The sequence below is a fragment of the Piliocolobus tephrosceles genome, chromosome 8 (assembly GCF_002776525.5).
Source record: "Piliocolobus tephrosceles isolate RC106 chromosome 8, ASM277652v3, whole genome shotgun sequence".
In the NCBI taxonomy this organism is placed as follows: domain Eukaryota; kingdom Metazoa; phylum Chordata; class Mammalia; order Primates; family Cercopithecidae; genus Piliocolobus; species Piliocolobus tephrosceles.
Window position 1 is genome coordinate 118789428 of NC_045441.1, and position 27886 is coordinate 118817313.

At 40.5% G+C, this 27886-nt stretch overlaps 1 protein-coding gene across 10 annotated transcripts in view; it reads left to right on the forward strand.

Annotated features, from left to right (window-relative positions):
- The window catches only part of NRF1 (nuclear respiratory factor 1), a 151402-nt gene that overhangs the window by 33729 nt on the left and 89787 nt on the right, over positions 1 to 27886 (forward strand). For 6 of the 10 annotated variants that reach the window (XM_023223417.1, XM_023223411.2, XM_023223420.1 and 3 more), the window contains 2 exons: positions 15007 to 15238; positions 27594 to 27708. In XM_023223417.1, coding sequence (XP_023079185.1) covers positions 15016 to 15238; positions 27594 to 27708 — 338 coding nt within the window. In that variant the 5' untranslated portion in view covers positions 15007 to 15015. The remainder of the gene's footprint in view (positions 1 to 15006; positions 15239 to 27593; positions 27709 to 27886) is intronic. The other 4 variants (XM_023223418.1, XM_023223412.1, XM_023223414.1 and 1 more) reach the window with 1 other exon arrangement.

Consider the following 27886-nt stretch of genomic DNA (forward strand, 5'->3'; position numbering starts at 1 on the left):
AGTCTGGCTCCGTCGCCCAGGCTGGAGTGCAGTGGCCGGATCTCAGCTCACTGCAAGCTCCGCCTCCCGGGTTTACGCCATTCTCCTGCCTCAGCCTCCCGGGTAGCTGGGACTACAGGCGCCCGCCATCTCGCCCGGCTAGTTTTTTGTATTTTTAGTAGAGACGGGGTTTCACCATGTAGACCAGGATGGTCTCGATCTCCTGACCTTGTGATCCGCCCGTCTCGGCCTCCCAAAGTGCTGGGATTACAGGCTTAAGCCACCGCGCCCGGCACTTAAATACTTTCATAATTTAATCCAGAAACAAATCCTTAGTTCAGTTATTTCAGAAGAAAAATCATGAATTGAGCTGTCCTGCAGAAGCTAGGAAATAGCTTTAACTGGATGTTGGTTGTGCAGTGACAGATCCAGCAGAATTGAGCCCTCCACTGAAGCAGCCAGGCAACAATGCTGTTTCACAGTATGCAGGATCTGAATAAAAGTGTCCTTTGTGCTTTTTTGAGACTGGGGGGCGGGACTTGTGACAATTTACGTTATTTTTCCATAATGGAAATTGAGGCAGCCTGTAATCCTGCTATCACACATGGCAACTACTTATTTGATTTTTGGTAATTTGGTAGCAGCTGTGGACAAACAATTACTCTGCAAAAAGAGCCATGCCAGCTGCATTCTGACCCAGTTGCAAATGCTTGCGTAGACCAAACTTCCTACTCACTATCTTTCTAAACCAGGGATAGCTTCAACAACTCACCTGCTTTTTATTGATATTTGTAGCTGCTGGTAAGCATCTACATATTTGAGAATGCACTCTCTAATGCGTTTTTATTGTTGTCACCAACCTTCACTAGGCACCTGCTTCATTCAGGCACTGTGCCAGACATGGGGTTGTAAGCTGTAAGGTGTTACACAGTGTGGATAGACTGCTTTCATTTTGACAGGTGGGTCAGCATTAGATTTATTTTTAGTAGACTAAATTGCAGTGGAAAGAAAGAATCTGGTGTGGAGGCAGTTGAGAGCTGTGTTCCTTTGGTCCCCAGACTCCCCATGAATCTGCTGTCTGGGTGTTCATTGATGTCCCCTTGCTGTGCCATGTGCTTTCACAAGCTGCTGCTGCTGCCTGCGGTACCGTTTTTTTCATTATGGAGACTGACAAGCTTCTGACTGTAGACTCTGTCTTTTCCATCAGGATGCCTGCCCCATGTCCTTGCAGTTTTGTGTTCTCTGTGCTCCCTTAACCCTTAGCAAATATCACTAGAATAAGATTTGTTTTTTAAATGGCAAAAGCCTACTTACTTAACTGTATTAGTTCAGTCTTTCAGTATACACTTACATATTTTTTAAGCTGTTATATCCCAGGGGCTTAGAGAGATGTTTCAGTAAAGAAACAGGAAATTAGGTAGGTAGGGTCGTCTGTAATGAGTAAAAAAACAGCTTACTTTAGACTGTGAATGTCTGTAGGGCAAGGGCAAAATGCTGACAATCTTTATTTCTATCTCTACAGTGCTGAATTATCACAAGGGACAAATTGGCCTGAATAATTATATGAACCCACTCTATTAGAGATTACCTTCACACTGTTAGATAATGGCCTGTGGTAAGAAGCAAATCAAAACTTTTTAGAATGTGGAACTGCACTGTTCGGTATAGTAGCCACAAGCCACATATGTCCATTTAATATTAATTAAAATTAAACATTTAATTCCTTATGATCTCATGTGGTCAGTAGTCCACATGAGCAGCTACAGTTTTGGACAGCACACATTTAGAATATTTCCATCATTGCAGAAAGTTCTACTGGACAGTGCTAATCCAGCACCTATAAAAGAGTTGACATATTTTAAAGCATTTGAAGTACATTCATTTAACTCTTCTCTATGGAAAGATGTTCCAGCAAGCCAAAATTCCCTGTACTTTCTTTACATTTTTTCCTTGGGTTGTGGCACCCTCTAGTGTTCTAGCAATACATAGTCTAGTGATTTGAATTGAAGAAGATTGTAGTATTTTGGAAAATTCTGTATGTGTATGCATTTTTCTAGGGAGGAGCTCTGTAGCTTTCACCCATCCCCAAGAGAGTTTAGGATTCAAAAACGATTAAGAACTCTATGATAGAGGTATTTGTATGGTCCAAATTCCTAATGTGATCTGTAAACATCATTTCACCCAGTGTGAAAAAAAATAATAATAATAATGTAACTGTCCCTTCAACATCTCTTTGCTGTCCCCGTTGTCTTTGTACGTGGAATAATAAGTTACACTTACATAGCACTCACTATATACCATGTCCCCTTAAGCCCTTTTTCAAATAGTAACTCATTTTGTCCCCAGTAATTCTATGAAGTAGATTCTGTTGTTTTCCTTCATTTGACAGATGATACAACTAAGACATAGAAAAAGTCAAATGAAACTTCTCCAAGTTGCTAGTAAGGGGCAGAGGAGGAAATGGAATGCAGTATTCTGGTTTCATAGTCTGTACCACCCTGCTGGAGAAGTGAGGATGTGTTTAAGGAGGCATGAGGTAGAATGGAGAGGAGACTCTCTAGACACTTGTACATGCTGAGTCCAGTTGTATAATAAGAAAAAAGAATGGTAACTCTAAATCACTCTTTCCCATGCTGGAAATGATATCCATTACCCACCATTGATTTTCAGTAGGTCTGTGCAGTCCGCTAGGGAGTTAGAATGGTAGATAAAGGTCAAAGGTACCATTGCTACCACATTTTCTTTGGTTTCCAAAAACCTGATCTAGTCATCAAGTAATATGACAAATCCTTTTCTGTTTGTCAATGTTATTTCTATAAAGAGACAATATAGTACTATGATGTTGATTTTGAGGTTTGCAGGAATGTTAGACTTAAAGAGTAGGTGAGATAGACTCACAAACACAAGTTTGTGTTGATGTCGCCTACTTTCCTGTTTATGCTCCCTTCTCACTTCTAAGTGTCCCATTTCTGTCTGTATGAAGCATTTTATTTTTATGTATTTATTTATTCTGAGATACAGTTTCACTTTGTCACCCAGGCTGGAGTGCAGTGGCATCATCTCGGCTCACTGCAGCCTCCGCCTCCGGGGTTCAAATGATTCTCCTGCCTCAGCCTCCCAAGTAGCTGGGACTACAGGCGTGCACCACCATGCCCAGTTAATTTTTGTATTTTTGGTAGAGACAGGGTTTCACCATGTTGGCCAGGCTGGTCTTGAACTTCTGACCTCACGTGATCCACCTGCCTCCCAAGGTGCTAGGATTACAGGCATGAGCCACTGCGCCAGGCCTCTGAGACATTTTACACTCTGTAACTTAGCATCTTTTTAATGATTTGTTAAATTTGAGATTCATCAGTGTCTGAAAGCAGAAACTCTAATTGTAATCTTGTAAAAATGGGCTCCATTTTTTACATCACTTCTTTATTGAGGGTATGAAAAGCCCAGATTGCTCCTTACCAGCACCGTATGAATAATTTTTGATGCAGGTATGTGTTTTCTTCTTTTTGTATTAATCGGGGCCTAGAAAACCATGTGTAGCATTTCAGAGAATTTAATTCTGGGAATTGAGTACACAGGTGTTACAAGATGAAAGAGCACAAAAGACACTGAGGTAATCCAGATAGGAAGCACTACCACCCCTGGCTTTGGGGGAACAGAAGAGAAGAACCTGGAAGCTCAGAGAGGTCCTCTTGCAGGTGGTAATCTGATCTCCGAGTGGAATGCCATTCAGCTGGTACTCAACCACCAGGCGAGAAGGGGCACAGCTGGAGTTGGGAAGTGCAACTCTCCTCTTGCTGGATCAATGCTGATATTATAGCAATGAAAACAGCAAAGAAATCCCTTCTTCTCTTCCCTTCCAGTCTCCCTAGGCAAAACCTAACAGGATACTGGAAGGAAAGTCTGGAAAACATGGTTGGCAAGCTCAGCCCCAGAGGAATAGTACAACTCGGACCAGAATAGAAGACAGGGCTTGGAAGTGAGAGAGAGAGAGAGAAACAGCCAGCACAGCCTTATAGGAGAATTACAGAAACTGTAACTGCCTGGGTGTAGCTTTAGTAATTAAAATATGCAGCTGATTACCCACAATTATTTATTAAAGAGCACATTATGATAGATCTATTCATAGAGACTTTATGGACCCAAGCCCTGACTGCAGTGAGCTTACAGTATTTTGTTTTTTTCTTTTGAGACGGAGTCTCGCCCTGTCGCCCAGGCTGGAGTACAGTGGCACGATCTTGGCTCACTGCAACCTCCGCCTCCCGGGTTCAAGCGATTCTCCTGCCTCAGCCTCCCGAGTAGCTGGGATTACAATCGTGCCACCATGCCCAGCTAATTTTTTGTATCTTTAGTAGAGATGGGGTTTCACCATGTTGGCCCGGCTGACTCCAGACCTCCTGATCCGCCCACCTCGGCCTCTCGGGATTACAGGCACGAGCCATCATGCCCGGCGCTTACAGTATTTTCATAAAATCATCTACTCATCCCTAAGTCATTATGAAGTTGTGTGGTAAAGCTTTTTTTTCTTTTTTTCCTTTTTTTTTTTTTTTTTTTTGAGATGGAGCCTCGCTGTGTTGCCTAGGCTGCAGTGGCTCACTGCAACCTCCACCTCCCAGGTTCAAGCGATTCTCCTGCCTCAGCCTCCCGAGTAGCTGGAATTAAAGGCAAGCGGCACCACACCTGGCTAATTTTTGTATTTTTAGTAGAGATAGGGTTAACTAGGCTGGTCTCAAACTTCAGACCTCCGTGAGCCCCAGCCTTGGCCTCCCAAAGTGCTGGGATTACAGGCGTGGGACACCACGCCCGGCCTAAAGCTTGTTTTTCTTAAGCGTTATATAAAAGCATTAACTGGATTATTGTGTTATTAAGGTAACTGGATTATTAAAGTTAACTGGATTATTGTGTTACTAATATTAAGGAATATTTACAAAGTTAACCTATTGGTATGAAAAATATTTGATTAGTCATACAATTTTGTTAGTTTTAGATGCCCCAAATTAGAAGTTAGTCTTACCCAAGGCAAGGCTACTTCTAAACTTGAACTGTGCTGTTCTCAGTTCTTGAAGTAAGAAAGGAGCTTTATCTAGTGACAGTTTGCTCTAGCATGTCATTTAATTTTAATTTTCCTTTTTTTTTTTTCTTTCTTTTTGAGAGGGAGTCTCGCTCTATCCCCAGGCTGGAGTGCAGTGGCCGGATCTCAGCTCACTGCAAGCTCCGCCTCCCGGGTTTACGCCATTCTCCTGCCTCAGCCTCCCGAGTAGCTGGGACTACAGGCGCCCGCCACCTCACCCGGCTAGTTTTTTGTATTTTTTAGTAGAGACGGGGTTCCACCGTGTTAGCCAGGATGGTCTCGATCTCCTGAACCAGTGATCCGCCCGTCTCGGCCTCCCAAAGTGCTGGGATTACAGGCTTGAGCCACCGCACCTGGCCATAATTTTAATTTTCAAAAGGATGAATTTGGAAGACTACTATATGATAGCTATTTGTTTTTCTCGAGTCCCACTTTTCAGAGACAATTAACTTTTTTGTTTATAGTTTGTTTTGTTTATAGTATCATCAAACAGTAATGCCTCCATAACTCTAAATAATATGTCTATACCACTATTTCTTGATTTATCAAATGGGCATTATTGACTTTTTTGGGTTTTTTTTGAGACGGAGTCTCGCTCTGTCGTCCAGGCTGGAGTGCAGTGACTTAATCTCGACTCACTGCAAGCTCCACCTTCCGGGTTCACGCCTTTCCCCTGCCTCAGCAGCCCAGTAGCTGGGACTACAGGCGCCCACCACCACGCCCGGCTAATTTTTTTTTGTATTTTTAGTAGAGACGGGGTTTCACGGTGTTAGCCAGGATGGTCTCTACCTCCTGACCTTGTGATCCGCCCCGCCCGCCTCGGCCTCCCAAAGTGCTAGGATTACAGGCGTGAGCCACAGCTCCCGGGTTGACTTTCTTTTTTTTCAGACAGTCTCGCTCTGTCGCCCAGGCTGGAGTGCAGTGGCCGGATCTCAGCTCACTGCAAGCTCCGGGCCTCCCGGGTTCCCGCCATTCTCCTGCCTCAGCCTCCCGAGTAGCTGGGACCACAGGCGCCCGCCACCTCGCCCAGCTAGTTTTTTGTACTGTTAGTAGAGACGGGGTTTCACCGTGTTAGCCAGGATGGTCTCGATCTCCTGACCTCGTGATCCGCCCGTCTCGGCCTCCCAAAGTGCTGGGATTACAGGCTTGAGCCACCGCGCCCGGGCCTGACTTTCTTTTATGGAATATAAGGTACTTATTTTTCTTTCGCTTCTGCTGTTGATAGTTACATTGTAATACTATTTCCATCTCCTCCTGATAGTGTCTCCTGACTCCATCACCATGTAAGGATAGGATATTAATACTCTAGTCATTCTTTAACCTCTCTGCCCCTCTCCCGCCTCCAAATTTCTGTCGCTTATCTTTGCTTTTTCATTGTCATGGTTCATAACTTTTACCTTCTATTTTGTATTGTATTTCATTTTCTGTATTTTGGTCTGTAGTTGGAGTCTGGAGATGGGACTACATATACAGCTATAGCTTCATTTTTTTTTTTTTTCCTCAACTGTGGAGCCAGCCCAGTGGTGTGGGAGGATATTTTTTTTCTCTCCATGTCAGATATCATCACTCATACACTCTTTGAAAGAGAATTATCCTGGGTCAAATGGATTCTTCTTTTCTTATGTTCAATTTTTACTCAGAATTAAGGCACATTTTACTTTGCTTCTGTTTTCACTCTGATTTGAGCTGTGGAATTGTTTTTAATTTTTACTGCTGTGGTGAGACTTCCATCCATTACCTTAGTGTCCCCCGGAGAAGCAAACCCTATAGATGACTTTAGGCTTCTTTAGGCTTCTTGAAAAAGGGTAAAATTTCTATCCTAGTTATGCAGTTTATATTCTGGATATGTCCAAGAATGTAAGTTGAGCCTGCCTAGGTTTTTTTTTCCCCTGCGTTTGGACTGTAGACAGAGGGTAGGTGTCAGATTTTCCCTTAGGCAGTTCTTGTGGTTTCTCTTTTGATATGATAATATTATTGATTAGACTAATGCTTTCTTTTACATTTAGTTACACTTTGATTAGATTTCCTGGCCTGCTCTTCTTTCTGCTTTGATTTTTAAAATACTCTACACTTAATCTCATCTATTATGTGTGGATTAGACTAAATTTAACTCCTTTGGACATTTCCTTCAAATTCCAGTAGCTCTTTAGGTATTATTGACTACAAGTACCAGGGTGCTCTGGACCAAGACAATCTTTTTCTGTGTTTTCTTCCACTAACCCACCCATACTGGCCTAGAGGGACAAAAGTAGGAACTCTTCTGTACCAGATTACCCCTACCCCAACCTCTCGTAGTTTATATAATAAAGAAGGACTTCTTAATTTAATTTTTTTTTAAGAAACAGGGTCTCACTCTGTCCCTCACACAGAGTGCAGTGGTGCGATCTTGGCTCACTGAAGCCTTGTCCTTCCAGGCTCAAGCAATCCTCTTGCTTTAGCCTCCTGAGTAGCTGGGCTATAGGCACGTGCCATCATGCCCAGCTAATTTTTCATTTTTTGTAAAGACAGGGTCTCCCTACGTTGCCCAGGCTTGTCTCGAACTCCTGGACGTAAGTGATCCTCCCACCTCGGCCTCCCAAAGTGCTGGGATTACGAGTGTGAGCCGCTGTGTCTGGCCAAGAAGGATCTTTAGATATAGGATATATTGCACCCCAGGTAATGATGCAGGGTAAGAAAGGTTTTAGTAAAATTGTTACCATGTTAAGTTATTGTTTGGGGGAATTTTTTTTTTCTTTTTTTTTTTTAAATGAAGTATTGACTAATTTGCTGAACACCACTGGCTCTGGGTGATATATATGCTGTTTTATTTGAATGTGGTGTTGGGTCACAGGTCATTATGTGTTGCCAGTGCTTTCATCTTACTTTTTATATCAGTTCAGAGGAATCACTCTCAGGTCCATCTGCTGCCTCTTCATTTTGTGCACTGTTTTGTGAAATTATGCTAGGGGCCTTAGTTTCCATAGTTTCCTTATTTTATGTCTAGGAGAACAGTATTTCAGTTGCTGGAGTTAACATAGGGCTTTTTTAGATGCCTGATTCAGTCTCTTACACACAGTTAAGAAAACTATCCTCAGAGATGACTAATTTAGAAATGAAGAAATTGAGGCCCAGTGCTTGTGAGACTAGTCAAGGAATGAGTCAAGAAGGATAGAGTCAGGAAGACACAGAGATTCTGGCATCATCATCATCATTAACGTCAGGCACTTATTGCTGGGCACTGTGTTCCTGACTTTATCTGGATTATCTCATTTAATCCTCATATCATCCTTTTGAGAATAGGTAGTCATTTTTTTTTTCATTAGAAAAAAAAAAGATAGAATTGTAGCTTAGAGGTTAAGTAACTTGTCCAGGGATTCTGGATGTCTTGGTGATAGACTGTGCTGTTTTATAAAATGGAGAATATTTAATATGTTTTTACCTATTGACAGTTTGCATCACTTCAGCTATCCAGGGAATCTAACTCCTCATGGAGGAATGCTAAAATGCTTCACTAAATTGACTTGGGAGAGTGGGGTCTGATGATGTCCAGCAATATGTCATATGACATATCAGTCATATCTGGCATTAACCAGCCTGCTTCCTTTATGATTTTATGGAAACACTGTATCATTCATAAGTATCCCATTCTAGTTAAAAGAAGTCAGAAATACCTTTGCCTTTGCTTTTCACAGAGTGTACTGAATAAAAATGGTTAGAGAGGTCGGGCGTGGTGGCTCATGCCTATAATCCCAGCACTTTGGGAGACTGAGGTAGGTGGATCACCTGAGGTCAAGAGTTCGAGACTAGCCTGGCCAATATGGTAAAACCCCATCTCTGCTAAAAATACAAAAATCAGCTGGGCTTGGTGCACCTGTAATCCTAGCTACTTGGGAGGCTGAGGCACGAGAATTGCTTGAACCCAGGAGGCGGAGGTTGCAGTGAGCCAAGATCACACCACTGCCCTCCAGCCTGGGCAACAGAGTGAGACTCTGTCTCAAAAGAAAAAGAATTGTTTAGAGAGGCCAAAGAATGGGATAGGGAGAGAGGTGGAAAGAGATGAGGCTCTGGGCAGAAATGGCAAGCCTGCGAAGCAGACAGCCCTATTGATTCATGCTGTGAACTGCATTCTGGAGCAAATAATTGAAATCCATTATGCCAAGTGCATAGCCTACAAATCCCTTTGAAAAGCAGTTAGGTGCCATCTAATCCCAAATCATTTAAAAATAATTTTGAAGTACCCAGAATTCTAAAATGCCCTAAGCAGTTTGTCTCAAAGAACAGTGAAATGGATGGAAAAATAGCATTTTTAATGGTATGTTTCTCTCATATATATATTTAATTGTGTGACTTAGTGTGTGAAATTGTTTTAGATTAGTACAAATCTGGGGGGTAGGATATATTCCCTTGGATATTCTGAAACTCACATAAAACAGGATATGGAAGGGTAGCTTATCAGGTAGCTTAAACATTCTTTTCTAATTTTGCCATAATATCAGACTTTGGAAAAAGTTGCAAGAATAGTACAAAGAATTCTCATGTATCCTTTACCCAGATTTTCCAAATGTTCACATTTTACCATGTTTTCAAAGACCTCAGAAAACTGAAAATTTGGTTATCTACATAGAAACAAATCACCTAAAGAATAAAGACATAGCAGGATTAGTTTAAGAGAGCAGTTACTCAGAGGAACAAAGGATTTTAGAATCAAAAGATCTCAAGATGGAGAAAGGCTTCTATAATAGAGTAGGACAAAATAAGATAAATATTTTACATAAATAAATAATTACGTTCTTTTTACATGTAGCCATAGAGGTCATATTTCTATATCTATATGGTTGAGATTTTTTGGTAAACTCCAGATGTATAGTGCTATATACTGTTACATGATAGTCAAATTTTAAATGTGTGTATATGTTTGTGTGCGTTTATATTAATACAAGTAGAGTACATTTGTATTAGTGTTACTGTACAACTAAAGCACTCAGCTTTTCAATATACATCAAAATTTGAAATATGTATGCCTTTTGACCCAGTGATTTACTTTCAAGAGTTTATTATTCTTAAAATAATTTATTTTTTAAAATAGTCATCAAATAGCATACAAAATTTTTAATAAAGATAATACAGGCTGGTTATATTATTCTACTGTAAGATTAGTCACTTCTTTTTTTTAAATTTATTTTTATTTGTTTATTTATTTTTTTGTGACAGAGTCTTGCTCTGTCGCCCAGGCTAGAGTGCAGTGGTGCATCTCAGCTCGCTGCAAGCTCTGCCTCCCGGGTTCACGCCAATCTCATGCCTCTCAGCCTCCTGAGTAGCTGGGACTACAGGTGCCCGCCACCATGCTCAGCTAATTTTTTGTATTTTTTTAGTAGAGATGGGGTTTCACCATGCTAGCCAGGATAGTCTTGATCTCCTGACCTCGTGATCTGCCTGCCTTGGCCTCCCAAAGTGCTGGGATTACAGGCATGAGCCACTGCGCCCGGCTAGACTAGTCACTTCTTTGCACAGAAATTACACTGGTATATAGGGTGATTTTTAAAAGTTAGTTGTAAAATATACATAACAATAAATTTACCATCATAATCATTTTTAGGCATAAGGTTCAGTAGTGTTAAGTACATTCACACTGTTGTGCAGCTAATCTCCAGAAGTCTTTATCTTGCAGAACTGAAACTCTGTTCTCCCAGCCCCTGGCAACTACTAGTCTACTTTCTGTCTTTATGAATTTGACTACTCTAGGTGCCTCATATAAGTAGAATCATACAGTATTTGTTCTTTTTTGTAGCTGGCTCATTTCACTGAGCAGAATATCCTCGAGGTTGATCCATGTTGTAGCATGAGTCAGAATTTCCTTTTTTAAAAAACTGATTTTAAATAAGACTATTTTTTGGAGCAGTTTTAAGTTCACAGCAAAATTGAGTGGAAGATACAGATAATTCCCCTATGCTTCTCTCCCTTACACTTGTACAGCTCCTCCACTATCAACATCCTGCACCAGAGTGGTACATTTGGTTCCAATTGTTGAGCCCACATTGACACATCGTTATTACCCGAAGTCCATAGTTTACATTAGGGTTCCTTCATGGTATTTTACGTTCTATGTATTTGAACAAATGTATACCCATATCCACCATTATTTTATCATATAGAGTAGTTTCACTGCCCTGAAAATCCTCTGTGCTCTGCCTGTTCATCCCTCACTTCCCCCTAATCCTTGGTAACCTCTAATCTTGTTACCATCCCCATAGTTTTGCTTTTCCAGAAGGCCATGTGATTGGAATCATAAGTGTATAGCCTTTTCATATTGGCTTTTTTCACTTAGCAATATGCATTTAAGCTTCTTCTACATTTTCCCATAGCTTGAAAGCTCATTTCTTTTTAGTGCTGAATGATATTCTATTGTCTGGATGTACCACAGTTTATCCATTCACCTACGGAAGGACATTTTGGTGCTTCCAAGTTTGGTCAATTATGAATAAAATTATAAACATCCATGTGCAGGTTTTTATGTGGATGTAAGTTTTCAACTCCCTTGGGTAAATACAAAGGAGTGTAATGGCTGGATTGTATGGTAAGAGTATGTTTACTTTTATAACAGACTGCCACACTGTCTTCCAAAGTGGCTGTACTATGTTGCATTCCCACCAGCAATGAATGAGAGTTCCTGTTGCTCCACATCCTCAACAGCGTTTGGTGGTGTCAATCTTTCGAGTTTTTGATATTTAAATAGATGCGTAGTGATATCTTATTGTTTTAATTTGTAATTCTCCCATGACATATGATGTTGAGCATCTTTTCATATGCTTGTGTACCATCTATATATCTTCTTTAGTGAGATCTCTTCAGGTGTTTTGCCCTTTTTTAATCGGGTTCATTTTCTTATTGTTGAGTTTTAAGAATTCCTTATTTTGGATAACAATCCTTCTGATTCATCTTTTACAAACATTTCCTCCCTGTCTATATCCTGTCTTCTGATTCTTTTGGCAGTGTCTTTCACAGGGCAGAAGTTTCTTGTTTTAATGGAGTCCAGCTTATCGATTTTTGCTTTTATGGATTGTGCCTTTGGCATTGTATCTTAAAAGTCATTGCCATACCCAAGGTCAACTAGATTTTCTCCTATGTTATCTTACAGGAGTTTTAGGGTTTTGCATTTTACATTTAGGCTTATGATCCATTTTGTATTAGTTCTTGTGAAGGGTGTAAGGTCTGTGTCTAGATTTCTTTTTTTCTTTTTCTTTTTGGTGTGTGATTGTTCACTTGTTCCAGCGCCATTCATTGAAACGACTAATTTTGCCAAACTAATGTATTGCCTTTGCTCCTTTCTCAGAGATCAGCTGGCTGTATTTATGTGGGTCTATTTCTGGACTCTCCCTTCTGTTACATTGGTCTATTTCTCTGTTGTTTCACCAATACCAGACTGTCTTGATTACCGTAGGTTTATGGTAAGTCTTAAAGTTGTGTGGTATCAGTCTTCTGATTGTGTTCTTTCAATTTTTTTTTTTTTTTGGCTGTTCTGGGTCTCTTGCCTCTCCATGTAAACTTTAGTGTCAGTTTGTTGATATCCACAAAATAACTTGCTGGGATTTTGATTGGGACAATGTTGAATCTAGAGATGAGGTTGGAAGAACTGACATCTTGACAGTATTGTGTCTTTCTATCCATGAACATGGAATATCTCTGTTTAGTTTTTATTTGATTCCTTTCATCAGAGTTTTGTATTTGTTTTCATATACATCTTGTACATATTTTGTTAGATTTATACCTTACTCAGTATTTCACTTTTTGGTGGTACAAATGTAAATGGTATTGTGTTTTTAATTTAATTTCAGATTCCACTTATTCATTTCTAGTATATAGAAAAACAATTAACCTTGTCCCTGCAACCTTGCTGTAATTACTTACTAGTTCCAGGAGTTTTTTTTATTGATTATTTTGGATTTTCTACATCAACAACCATGTCATCTATAAAGAAAGACAGTTCTATTTCTTCCTTCCCAATCAGGGTACCCTTTATTTCTTTTTTAAAAATCTTACTGCATTGGTTAGGACTTCCGGTACAATGTTAAAAAGAAGTGGTAAGAGACGATTTCCTTGTCTTCTTCCTGACCTTTTTTTTTTTTGAGACAGAGTCCCGCCATTGCTGTGTCACCCAGACTGGAGTGTACTGTAGTGGCATGATCTCAGCTCACTGCAACCTCTGCCTCCTAGGTTCAAGCAATTCTCCTGCCTCAGCCTCCTGAGTAGCTAGGATTACAGATGTGTACTACCACGCCTGGCTAATTTTTGTATTTTTAGTAGAGACAGTATATTTAGTATATTTTCCATGTTGGCCAGGCTGGTCCCGAACTCCTTACTTCAGGTGATCCACCTCCCTTGGCCCCCAAAGTGCTGGGATTATAGGTGTGAGCCACCTCGCCCAGCCTTCTCCGTAATCTTAATGGGAAGGCTTCTAGTTTTTCACAATTAAGTATGATGTTAATAGTAGGTTTTTTGTAGCTGTTCTTTATCAGGTTGAGGAAATTCCCTTCTTTCTAATTAGCGTTTTCTTACTTTTTAAGACTGAGTAATAGGTGGTACGTGTATACCACTTTTTTTTTTACCCATGCATTCATCAATGGTCACTTGGGTTTTTCCATGTTTTGGCTGTTGTGAATAAAGCTGCTATGAACATGGGTGTACAGATGTCTATTCAAGATCCTACTTTCAGTTTCTTCTGGGTATATATATCTAGAAGTGGAATAGCTGGATCATGTGGTAGTTCTATTTTTGATTTTTTTTGAGGAACTAATATATAAAATTTTATATACAAGGACAAATTTTATACTGCATTGATGTTTATTTTATAACAGCAAAAACTTGGAAGCATATTTGATGAGCAGGTGACTGGTTATATAAATTATGACACATGGATATAATAAAGTATTATGCCGCTCTTTGAAAAAGATGGTAGATCTGTATGTTTTGACATGCAACAATGTCCAGATATATTGTAATATGAAAAAGACAATATGTATAATATGAACCTGTTTTTATTTTAAATCTATGTATGTATGCTCCAAATTTATTTTTCAAAAATAATGAACTTCTCGGGTGGGGAGGAGTGGAGATTATAAGTGTGATAGAAGAGCCAACTTTTAACTTTACTGCTTTATAAATTACTGTATCATTTTGGGGTTTAAAGGAAGCACAGTCTTTTGTTTTTTTGAGGGGGAGGGGGTTTGTTTGTTTTTGAGACCGAGTCTTGCTCTGTCGCCCAGGCTGGAGTACAATGGCACAACCTTGGCTCACTGCAACCTCTACTTCCCGGGTTCAAGCACTTCTCCTGCCTCAGCCTCCCAAGTAGCTGGGATTATAGGCACCCGCCACCACGTCCGGCTAATTTTTTTGTATTTTTAATAGAGACAGGGTTTTGCCATGTTGGCCAGACTGGTCTCAAACTCCTGACCTCAGGTGATCCACCTGCCTGGGCCTCTCAAAGTGCTGGGACTACAGGCACGTGCTGCCATGCCCTCAAGAAGCAGTTTTATAAGGAGAAAGACCAATTTGAATTTTTGGGAAAAAAGTTGACTCTCACTTGTCTTTGACATACAGAGAAAATGTTAAGTATTTCACTTATTTACTAAGTGTTTTTATGTCCACAAGGTCAAATGCTAGTCACTGAGGTATCTTGAGTATCTTTTTATTGTTATATTTGAATGTCTTTTTATTATTAAGGGTATCTGTTGTTTTGTGATCTGAGGTATAAAATTAGTACAGCGAATTTCCATCAAAATGGTGTCACATAAGGAACACCACTCTGTCATTTTTATGTCACACTTGAGTGGTGCTTCCCATTTCCTATGACTTGGTATGGCGTGGTAAGTAGTGAAATTGGAAGTTTGTCAAGGTTCCTCTGATCTTGAAGAAAATATCTCTTAGTTTAAGCATTGTGTTGTATTACACACTGAATCCTGTTCTTTTTCTTTGTTGTCTGACAGTAGAACTTCATGGAGGAACACGGAGTGACCCAAACTGAACATATGGCTACCATAGAAGCACATGCAGTGGCCCAGCAAGTGCAGCAGGTCCATGTGGCTACTTACACTGAGCACAGTATGCTGAGTGCTGATGAAGACTCGCCTTCTTCTCCCGAGGACACCTCTTACGATGACTCAGATATACTCAACTCCACAGCGGCTGATGAGGTGACAGCTCATCTGGCTGCTGCAGGTAATGTTGTTTGGATTAGAAGCTCTTTAATTTTTTTTTATTTATTTATTTTGGAGACAGTGTCTTGCTCTGTTGCCCAGGCTGGAGTGCAGCGGCACAATCATGTTTCACTGCAGCCTTGATATTCCGGGTTCAAGTGACCCTCCCATCGCAGTCAGCGTCCGGAGTCGCTGGGACTGCTGATGCGTACCACCACATCTGGCTCATTTTTGTATATTTTGTAGAGACAGAAATCTCACTGTGTTATGCAGACTGGCCTCAAACTCCTGGGCTCAAGCGATCCTTCTGCCTCGGACTCCTAAATTACTGGGATTACAGGTGTGAGTTACCATGCCTGGCTTTTATCACAACTTTTTTAAGCCTTGCAGTTATAATTTGAGCCTGTGTTGTACTGAGGCTTGAGGTCTAGAATCACTTACTATCAGTGTTATGACTTTGGTTTTATTTTTTTATCTATTCTGCCTGTGTTTTGGCTTTAAACTGAAGCATTTATTCCAATTACATTAATTACATTAATTACAGAATCACTGACACATATTTAGATTTAAATTTACCTTCCTTTCTATATGCTTTCTCTTTGCCCTACCTGTTCTGTTTACTTTTCTCTTGGCGTTTTCTTTTGTAGTGATTGAAAATTTTCTATTTTTTTCATTTCTTTTCTTGTTAGTTTGAAAGTTATAAGCTTTTACTATTATCAATACTTGTAGAAATTATAGCATACATCCTTTATTTATCAATGTCTTATGTTGACTAGGCTCAGTGGCTCACAGCTGTAATCCCAGCACTTTGGGAGGCCAAGGTGGGAGGATCACTTTAGCCCAGGAGTTTGAGATCAGCCTGGGCAATGTAGTGCGATCCCATCTCTACCAAAAAAAAATTAGCTGGGTGTGATGATGTGCTCCCTAGTCCCAGCTACTTGGGAGGCTGTGGTGGGATGACTGATCGCTTGAGCCCAGGTGTTTGAGGGTGCAGTGAGCTATGATTACACCACTGCACTACAGCCTGAGTAACAGAGTGAGAGCCTTGTGTCCAGTTGAAAAAAAAAGGAAAAGCAAAAAGTTGTATGTACTTGAAACTTTTAACCTCTCTACAGGGATAATACAAATTTCTTAGAACTCTTGCATTTCATGCGCCCATCCTATATGCTATTATTGTCCTTTGGTATACAGTTGGCTGTCTTTACTGTGGATTCCACATCTGCACATTCAACCAATTTTGAATCAAAAGTATTAGGAAAAAAAATTAAAAGTAACAATATAACAATTAAAAATAATACAAATAAAAGGCCAATACAATATAACAACTATTTATATAGTATTTACATTGTATTAGGTATTAAAATATTAGCATTAGTAACCTAGAGATGATACAGAAGGACATGCATAGGTTATGTGCAAATGCTACACCATTTTATTTCAGGGACTTGAGCATCTGCACATCAAGATGCTGGAACCAATTTCACGAGGGTTTGAAGGGACAACTGTATTTCAAACACCACAAGACAATTTTTTTTTTTTTTTTTGAGATGGAATCTCACTCTGTCACCCAGGCTGAAGGGCAGTGGCACAATCTTGGCTCACTGCAACCTCTGCCTCCTGGGTTGGAGCAACTCTCCTGTCTCAGCATCCCAAGTAGCTGGATTACAGGTGTGTGCCACCATGCCCAGCTAATTTTTGTGTTTTTAGTAGAGATGGAGTTTCACCCTGTTGGCCAGGCGGGTCTTGAACTCCTGACCTCAGGTGATCCACCCACCTTGGCCTCCCAGAGTGCTGGGATTATAGGTGTGAGCCACCGCATTCAGCCAACTATACATATATATATATATATTTTTTTTTTTTTTTTTTTTTTTTTTTGAGACAGAGTCTGGCTCTGTCGCCCAGGCTGGAGTGCAGTGGCCAGATCTCAGCTCACTGCAAGCTCCACCTCCCAGGTTCATGCCATTCTCCTGCCTCAGCCTCCCGAGTAGCTGGGACTACAGGCGCCCGCCACCTCGCCCGGCTAGTTGGTTGTATTTTTTAGTAGAGACGGGGTTTCACTGTGTTAGCCAGGATGGTCTTGATCTCCTGACCTTGTGATCCACCCGTCTCGGCCTCCCAAAGTGCTGGGATTACAGGCTTGAGCCACCGCACCCGGCCAATATTTTTATTTAATAAATAATATTCATTTTTTTTCCTGCATCTCCAACTGGTCTCCTGAGATGGTTTTTCTTCCGCCTAAAAACACCATTTAGTATTTGCGTTAACATGGATCTGCTAGTAGCAAGTTCTATTTTTGCTTGTCTATGAATGTTTTTACTTAAACTTCAACCTTGAAGGATGTTTTCACTGAGTATGGAATTCTAGCTTGGTGGTTATTCTTTCCTCATGTTGAAAGGTACTGTTCCACTGTCTTCTGGATTCCATTGTTGCTATTGAGAATTCAGCTATTTCATTCTAACTGCTAGTCTTTCAAAGATTATCTCCCACATAGCCTGCCCCCTCTCCCCACCCAGTTTTTGTGATGTATTTGGCTCTGATTTCTATTTATTTATTCTGTTTAGGATTTTTTTGTACATCTTGACTATGTGGACCAATGTCATCAATTCTGGGACATTTTAGCCACTAGATTTTGCTTCTGCTGCATTCCATCTCTTTTCATTCCATGGCTCCAGTTACTTACGTTAGTCTTCCTCACTTGTATGTCTCTTACTATCTGTTCTGTATCTATCATCTTTCTGTGTAGTTTCTTCTGTCTTTCAACTTGTGATTTTCTTCTTTAGCTATTGTATTAATCCGTTTTCACGCTGCTGATAAGAGATACTCATGACTGGGAAGAAAGAGGTTTTAATGGACTTACAGTTCCACCTGGCTGGGGAGGCCTCACAATCATGGTGAAAGGCAAGGAAGAGCAAGTCACGTCTTGCATGGATGGCAGCAGGCAAAAAGAGAGAGAGCTTGTGCAGGGGAACTCCTCCTTTTAAAACCATCAGATCTTGTGAGACTTATTCACTATCACAAGAACAGCATGGGAAAGATCTGCCCCCATGATTCAGTTACCTCCCACTGGGTCCTTCCCACAACATGTGGGAATTATGGGAGTACAATTCAAGATGAGATTTGAGTGGGGACATGGAGCCAAACCATATCATTCCACCCCTGGCCCCTCCTAAATTTCATGTCCTCACATTTCAAAACCAATCATGCCTTCCCAACAGTCCCCCAAAGTCTTAACTCATTTCAGCATTAACTCATTCAGCATTAAAAGTCCACAGTCCAAAGTCTCATCTGAGACAAGGCAAGTCCCTTCTGCCTATGAGCCTGTAAAATCAAAAGCAAGTTAGTTACTTCCTAGATGGCAGTGGGGTACAGGGATTGGATAAATACAGCCATTCCAAATGGGAGAAATTGGCCAAACAAAAGGGCTACAGGCGCCATGCAAGTCCAGAATCCAGCAGGGCAGTCAAATCTTAAAGCTCCAGAATGATCTCCTTTGATTCCATGTCTCACATCCAGGTCATGCTGATGCAAGAGGTGGGGTCCCATGGTCTTGGACAGCTCTGCCCCCTGTAGCTTTGCAGGGTACAACCTCCCTCCCAGCTACTATCATGGGCTGGTGTTGAGTGTGTGTGGCTTTTCCAGGCAAACAATGCAAGCTGTCGGCGGATCTACCGTTCTGGGGGCTGGAGGACAGTGGCCCTCTTCTCACAGCTCCACTAGGGACTCTATGTGGGGTCTCCAACCCAACCCCACATTTCCCTTCCACACTGCCATAGCAGAGGTTCTCCATGAGGGCCCCACCCCTGCAGCAAACTTCTGCCCTGGATATCCAGGCATTTTCATACATCTCTGAAATCCAGGCATAGGTTCCTAAACTCCAGTCCTTGACTTCTGTACACTTGCAGACTCAACACCTTTGTGGAAGCTGCCAAGACTTGGGGCTTGCAACCCCTGAAGCCATGGCCCGAGCTCTGTGTTGGCCCCTTTCAGCCACAGCTGAGCAGCTAGGATGCAAGGCACCAAGCCCCTAGACTGCACACAGCACAGGGACCCTAGGCCTAGCCCTTGAAACCTCCTAGGTATCCAGGCCTGTGATGGGAGGGGCTGCCATGAAGACCTCTGACATGCTCTGGAGACATTTTTTTCCATTGTCTTGGGGATTAACATTCATCTCCCTGTTACTTATGCAAATTTCTGCAGCCAGCTTGAATTTCTCCTCAGAAAATGGGATTTTCTTTTCTATAGCATTGTCAGGCTGCAAATTTTCTAAACTTTCATGTTTTCCTTCCCTTATAAAACTGAATGCCTTTAACAGCACCCAAGTCACCTCTTGAATGCTTTGCTGCTTAGAAATTTCTTCTGCCAGATACCCTAAATCGTCTCTCTCAAGTTCAAAGTTCCACATATCTCTAGGGCAGGGGCAAAATGCCACCAGTCTCTTTGCTGAAAATAACAAGAGTCACCTTTGTTCCAGTTCCCAAAAAGTTTCTCATTTCCACCTGAGACCACATCAACCTGGACTTTATTGTCCATATCACTATGAGCATTTTGGGCAAAGCCATTCAAAAGTCTCTAGGAAGTTCCAAACTTTCCCACATTTTCCTGTCTTATACTGAGCCCTCCAAACTGTTTGAACCCCTGCCTGTTCCAAAGTCGCTTCCACATTTTTAGGTATCTTTTCAGCAGCACCCCATTCCTGGCACCAATTTACTGTATTAGTCCATTTTCACACTGCTGATAAAGACATGCTCAAGACTGGGACGAAAAAGAGGTTTCATTGGACTCACAGATCTATGTGGCTGGGGAGACCTCACAATCAATGGCAGAAGGCAAAGAGGAGCAAGTCATGTCTTACCTGGATAGTAGCAGGCAGAGTGAGAGAGCTTGTGCAGGGAAATTCCTCTTTTTTAAACCCCCAGATCTCATGAGACTTACTCACTATCACAAGAACAGCACTGGAAAGACCTGCCCCCATGATTCAGTTACCTCCCACCAGGTTCCTCCCACAACATGTGGGAATTATGAGAGTACAATTCAAGATGAGATTTGGGTGGGGACACAGCCAAACCATATCAGCAGTGTTTAAGGTGCCTTTTTTATGTTCTCTTTTCTTTGTTTTTTCTTTATTTATTAAGGTGCTTTTAAATCTGCTCATTGACTTATTAATTTTGGTAATTGTTAGTAATTTAACCAAAACTAACCGTTTTTTTCCTTCCTGTTTTAGAATTTCTAGTGTGTGTGTGTGTGTGTGTGTGTGTGTGTGTGTGTGTGTGTTTCCTCCCAGATTTTCACTGAACAGTTTCCAATAGTGGAAAAAAATTTCTTTTAACCAAATAATTTTATAATTTACCTGGTAATTCTCTCTCAAGTCCCAATGAGTCTGTTTCTGTTACATGTTGTTAATGTCATTTCTTGTTCACGTTGGCTGTTTTCTTGGTGTACTGTTATATTTCAATGAATGCTGGATGCTGTGTATGGAAAATTATTTCTAGAAATAATTTGGGGTCTAGTATGTTATCTTCCTCTAGAGAGGATTTTTGTTTGCTTCTGCCAGATGCCTGAGGGCACTAGCAATCCTGGATCATCTAAATCCAATTTAAGGTTTTGAGATTTTCTGGGCTACTAAATTACTTAAAGCTGGGCTACATTTTATATCATTCACTTTCCTATTTACATTGAACATTTAGCACCATGGTGAAAAGACTTCATATAAACCATGCCTGAATGGGTATGGTATTAGATATTGATTTTAGAAGGTATTTAGAAAAGCTGGACAAGAAATTAATGATGAAGAGTGGCCAAAATACTACATGTTTTGAATATATGCTGTATTTAAGAAGAGGAAGACAGATGCAATGGCGAACACCCTTATTACTGTCAGTTACTGTCCACTGTGTATTTCTGGAGTGGTGAATTTAAAAATAAGTCTTAGTGGCAAAACACATGAAATGTTTGTAAAATATGTTTTGTGAAATGCTCATGTGTTCCAGCAGAGGGCATCTTAACATCATGAATCCAGGTCCACTGCTTTTCTATGAAGGAAGATGCTTTTGAGACATGGCTTTGCTGTATTACTGTACTGCTTTGTCATAGTGTTAAGACCAGGAAAAGACTTTAATTTTACTCCTTTGTGTGGCACATGCGGAAAGTGAAACACAGCTGGTAGAAATGACTTACCATTTGATCATTTAATATTCAATTATTGAGGAATTATAATGTATAGTACATATATGTAGCCTATGTAGATGCTATGAACAAGGCTGGCAAGAGTTTGCTTCTTAGGAGTACAAAAGGCTTATTGGGGGAAGAAAAAGAGTTTGTTTCTGAAGGAGCTTTCATCCAGTGGTGGGGGAGGGCTACCAATAATAAAGTAAAATAATTTGAGAAAGCATTGGATCTTCTGAATAAAATAATGAGGGAAGGTAATGGAGAGAGAAGGACAGCAGATTGCTGCTAGTTTGGGTGGTCTGGGAAGGCTTCTCTGAGGAGGCAGGTTGTGACTGACAGGCAGTTAGGTGTCAGCAAAGGGAAGTGCATTTCAGACTGAGAAACATTGAAAGCAAGGACTTGCAGATGGGAAATGGGAAGGAGGCCAGTGTGGTTGGAGCCTTGTGAGGCAGGCATGAGGCAGGCATGAGTCAGACCACCCAGGGCCTAGGGGCCGTGTGTGGTAAGGAATTTCGAGAGGCAGCAGAGCACAGTGCTTACCTGCCCAGGCTCTGGAATCAGGCTTCCTGGGTTGGAATCCCAACTCTACTTAACCGGCTTGGGAATTTTTCTGAGGAGCTAGTCTGTAGCATTCATCATATCTGAAAGGTGACCCAGAAAAGGTAAATGACCATTTACTATATTGTGTTGCCCCTCAGAAACACTTCTAATTCTCTGCAGCACAGACAGCCCCTGATTATTGTTGATTTTCAAGAAAAAAAAAAGTCTATAAGTAGTGCAACTAAATGAAATCTTCAAGTAATAAAACAACAACATCTCAAGTCAATTGACCTCTTAGTATCAATCACCAGTATGTTGGTTTTTGTTGTCATTTTTTGAGACAGGGTTTCACTCTGTTGCCCAGACTGGAGTGCAGTGGTACAATCATGACTTACTGCAGCCTCAACCTCCTTGGACTCAGGTGATCCTCCTACCTCAGACTCCTGGACAGGTGCATGCCACCATGCCCAGCTAATTTTTAAATTTTTTGCAGACATGCTGTTTTGCCATGTTGCCCAGGGCTGGTCTTGAACTCCAAGGCTCAAGCGATCCTCCTGCCTTGGCCTCCCCAAAGTGTTGGGATTACAGACGTGAGCCACTGGGCCTAGCCCTAAAGGACTTCTTTTTAAACAAAATTGGATTTATTATTTCATTTTCTTTGAAATGATAAGAGATAGGGTAATAAAGAAGTGGAGAAAGATTCACATGGTCTATAGACATAATTAGTATCTTGAGAGTGATAGTTTTGGTAAATTGTCCAGCAAGTAGAAAATACTTGAATATTTGAATCATACAGAGAAGTATCAAGGTTGACGTAATGAATGCATGTGCACCCACTGCCCAGCTTTTCAGTTATTAATGCTTTCACATGTTTGCATCAAATGTTTTTTAAGAAATAAAAAGTACAGGCCGGGTGCGATGGCTCATGCCTGTAATCCCAGCACTTCGGGAGGCCGAGACGGGCGGATCACAAGGTCAGGAGATCAAGACCATCCTGGCTAACACAATGAAACCCCGTCTACTAAAAATACAAAAAAATTATAGCCAGGCGTGGTGGCGGGTGCCTGTAGTCCCAGCTATTCGGGAAGCTGAGGCAGGAGAATGGCTTGAACCCGGGAGGCAGAGCTTGCAGTGAGCTGAGATCGCGCCACTGCACTCCAGCCTGGGCGACAGAGCGAGACTCCGTCTCAAAAAAAAAAGAAAAGAAATAAAAGAAATAAAAAGTACAGATGTGGTTGAAATTCTCAGTGGAACTCTTTTAAATCCTGCTCCCTTCCCTCCCTCCCTCCACTGGGGTAACCAGTATTCTAGATTTGGTCTTTGTCATTCTCTTGCATTTGTCTATATTTGCTATTATGTGTCTGTATGATTAAACAATACTTAGCATTGTTTTGCATGTGTTAAATTTTATATTAATGGTATCACTCCGATACTATGTTTCTGTAATATGTTTATCTCATTCAACATTTTTCTGAGATTCACTCATGTTGATAATGTGGCTGTTTTTATTTTAACTGTTGTTTGGTGTTCCATTCATTATCCGAATATTTCTTTCTCCGTTGTTTTTTTGAGATGGAGTTTCACTCTGCTGCCCCGGCTGGAGTGCAGTGGCGTGGTCTCGGCTCACTGCAACCTCTGCCTCCTGGGTTCAAGCAATTATCCTGCCTCAACCTCCTGAGTAGCTGGAACTACAGGCACACACCACCATGCCTGGTTAATTTTTGTATTTTTAGTAGAGATGGGGTTTTACCACGTTGGCCATGCTGGTCTTGAACCTCAAGTGATCCGCCCACCCCAGCCTCCCAAAGTGTTGGGATTACAGGCGTGAGCCACAGCATCCAGCCTGAATATTTCATATATTGATAGATACTCAGGTTGTTTGTAATTTTTTCTATTTTGACAATGTACCACAGTAATACATTTTACATTGTGACCCAGAATAAATGAATACACATATAGCCAAAACTACAATTTTTAATGAGTTAATACCCCTACTACTGCAAATTATATACTCTGTGATATGTTCTACTCTGTTCTATTTTATTAGAAAAACGTGCACTCGACTGGGCACGGTGGCTCACGCCTGTAATCCCAGCACTTTGGGAGGCCAAGGCGGGTGGATCACCTGAGGTTGGGAGTTCGAGACCAGCCTGACCAACATGGAGAAACCCCGCCTCTACTAAAAATACAAAATTAGCTGGGCATGGTGGCACACGCCTATAATCCCAGCTACCAGGGAGGCTGAGGCAGGAGAATTGCTTGAACCTGGGAGGCGGAGGTTGCGGTGAGCCGAGATCGTGTCATTGCATTCCAGCCTGGGCAACAAGAGTGAAACTCTGTCTCAAAGAAAAAAAAAAAAAAACACTCATGAGCCACTGAAAGGTCACACTAGCTGTAGCTTGAAAAGTACTACTGGAGGATATACCCAGGAGGGGAATTGGAGAGCCAAAGATGTCCATTTTCAACTTTACTAGATATTGCTAAATGTCTTTCCAAATCGTGTTCATTTACATCCCCACAAGCAGTGTGCTATAATGCCTGTTGCTTCTCATTCTCACCATTGGTGTTACCAGTCTTTTTCATTTTTGCCAATCTGGTAGGTATGAAATGGCATCTCAGTGTTGGTTTAATTTGCATTTTTGAGCAAGAGGTTCCAGCCAGTGCAGTAAGACAAAGTAGAGCACCATTTTAGATCTTTATTGACTTCTCGGTTTTCTTTATTTGCCTATTTCCTGTTTATACCTTTGCCCATTTTCCAACTCAGTTTTTTGGTCAATTTGTAAAAATTATTGATATATATTATGCATTCCTTTCCCAATAATATGTAATATGTAATTATTTTAATATTACATTTAATATTACATATTATGTAATCTGGGAGGCAGAGGTTGTAGTATGCATTTTTATGCATATATAAAAATAATATGTAATTATTTTCTCCCAGTTTGTTGCCCACCCCATTTATTTTATTTTTTTGTTCATGAAGGTTCTTATTTATATTATTGTGAAATTTATTAATCTTTTACCTTATGGTTTATCCTTTTGGGATTTTTTTTAAGGAATTCTTCTTAACTCTGGCTTTATAAAATATACTAGTTTATTGTAGAAATTATAATTTTTTCAAATTTTCATTTTTAAAGGTATTTATTTATTTATTAGAGATAGGGTCTCACTCTGCCCCTCTCTTGCCCTCCCCTACTCCTCTTTCTTTTTTTGATACGGAGTCTTGCTCTTTCACCCAGGCTGGAGTGCAGTGGTGTGATCTCAGCTCACTGCAACCTCCGCCTCCCAGATTCAAGCGATTTTCCTGCCCCAGCCTCCTGAGTAGCTGGGACTACAGGCGTGCGCCACCATGCCCAGCTAATTTTGTATTTTTAGTGGAGATGGGGTTTCATCATGTTGGTCAAGCTGGTCTCAAACTCCTGACCTCAGGTGATCCTCCTGCCTCAGCCTCCCAAAGTGCTGGGATTATAGGCATGAGCCACTGTGCCTGGCCAGATCTTGAGTTTCATGAGTATATACATTTTTAAAATTTATTGAATGTATACTTGGATTTGTATACTTCATTATATGCAAATTTTACCTCAAAAGAAAAAAATTGTAAAATATTGAACTCTAGCTGATGCTGTGCCTTCTGAAGTATTTAGGGGGATCATATTGATATTCGCAGTTTGCTTTGAAACACATTGAAAAAACCTCAATGTGAGTTGATGAATGGATAGAAAGATGGATAGATATGTATAATAAGATGTTAAAATTCAACTTTGCACATATGTTTTGAAGTTTTTATAATAACATATTGGACTCCTACAACTCAGCTGCAAGAAACCAAAAAACTCAATATAAAAAATGGGCAAGGGACTCGAATAGACATCTCTGCAAAGAAGACATAAAATCACCAACAGGTTAGATGCTCAACTGTCATCAAAAATATAAAAGATAACTGGTGGCGGTGAGGTCATAGAGTAACTGGAACCCTTATATACTGTTGGTGGGAATGTACAGTGGTCCAGTCACTATGGAAAACAGCATGGAGATTCCTCCAAAAAATTAAAACTAGAATTACCACATATGATCCTGGCATCTCACTTCTGGGTATTTATCCAAGAGAATTGAAATCAGGACCCCAAAGAGATATCTGCACTTCCTTGTTCATTGTTGTGTTATTTACAATAGCAAGATGTGAAAATAGCCTAAATGCCCATCGGTGGATGAATGGCTAAAGCAATTGTGATCTGCATGTACAATGGAACATTATTCACCCTTAAAAACACAAGGGAATGCTGTCATATGTGACAACGTGGTTCCACCTTGGGGACATTATGATAAGTGAAACAAACCAGTCATAGAAAGACAAACACTGCATGATTGTACTTATAGAAGGTATCTAAAATAGTCATAGAAACAGAGGAGAATGGTGGTTGCCAGGGTCTGGGGTGAGGGACAGATGGGGAGTTGCTCTTCAGTGATGCGAGGGGAACAAGTTCTAGATAGCCGTACAACAGTGGGCTTGCAGTCAGCAATGATGTATTGTGCACTTTACATTTTAAGAGAGTAGATAACATGTTGGGTGTTCTTACCACAATTTTGAAAAATAAATAAAATGTTGGGAAATGCAGCAATAAAATTTTTTCCATAACAGCTATTTATGATAGAAAGAAAGGGAAAAAGCAGTCGTTTATTTTTTATTTGCTTTGAGGTTCTTTAGAAGGGTTTATTTAAGTCAGGCTGATTATATTACTAACAACATGTAGAAAAGTTCATTTAGGTTTACAGGGAGGCTTATTTTATTTGAGCCACTTAGAATATATGTGCCAATATACAGATGAGCAATTAAATTTAATTTTTATTTAAGCCTTTTACAAGATTCACAAGTAAAGATAAAGGTAACATGCCTTTTAAAAAAGATTGTCTTTGTTATGTTGAGGTCCCAGAGACTTCAACAGTTCCTTAGAGTCTGCCCTCCATCTACCCTTCAAAAGACAAAACAAGACATTATACATTAATTTCAGGGCAAGCCAGACTAACTTTTATTAACATTTTCTCAGAGTGGGAAAATTATCTCTTTTCTGCCAGAATGCCTTCATCACCTTGACCTTGTGTTGAATATCTCCATTTTTGGCACAATCCCCAGATATACAAGAAAATTTTTTCAATTAAGATGGTATTCATTCAGATACTCCTTTAGGTGTTGTTGGAGTTCCAAATGTGAGTGATTATCTCCAACTTCCTTAACTTGGCAGTGTCTTGGAGTAATGGAAACAGGGACACAGGGATAGAAGTAAAATCTGTAAGTTTTTTCAATTTTGGCAAGCTTTTCCTCTTAGTGCTGCAATTTTTCCTAGCACCTCTAAGAATATTGCCTTAACAGTATGGGCATGCTGGCAAAACAAAGCCAAACAAAAACAACATTATACAAAATTCAAACTGGTGTGTGGTGGGGAGGTGTAAGTCATTTGCTTTTTTACAAGATTCATTATATGTTTTATTGGTAAATCACAATATGAATCATGTTAAACAATAGTGAAGTATATTGATAATATCAGGACCATTCTATATTTACTGACAACATATTGGGAAAGCAGTGCTACCTTTTTTGTACCTTTAATTGTTTCTGTCTTGAACAGTTTACAGGCAGCTGCCTAATCTCAGCACATACGTTATTATTTCAGGTCCTGTGGGAATGGCCGCTGCTGCTGCTGTGGCAACAGGAAAGAAACGGAAACGACCTCATGTATTTGAGTCTAATCCATCTATCCGGAAGAGGCAGCAAACACGTTTGCTTCGGTGAGGGCTCCCTTATCCATATTATTACTATTCCTCAAATACTTCCTGTGGATGACAGACTTAGAACATATATGATTAGGTTTGTCAAGGATGCTTGGTTTGATTCCTTGATGACAGATGTAGACTTAAAAGTATTCTTACAAAATTAAATACATGAAAACAAGGAAATATGATTTAA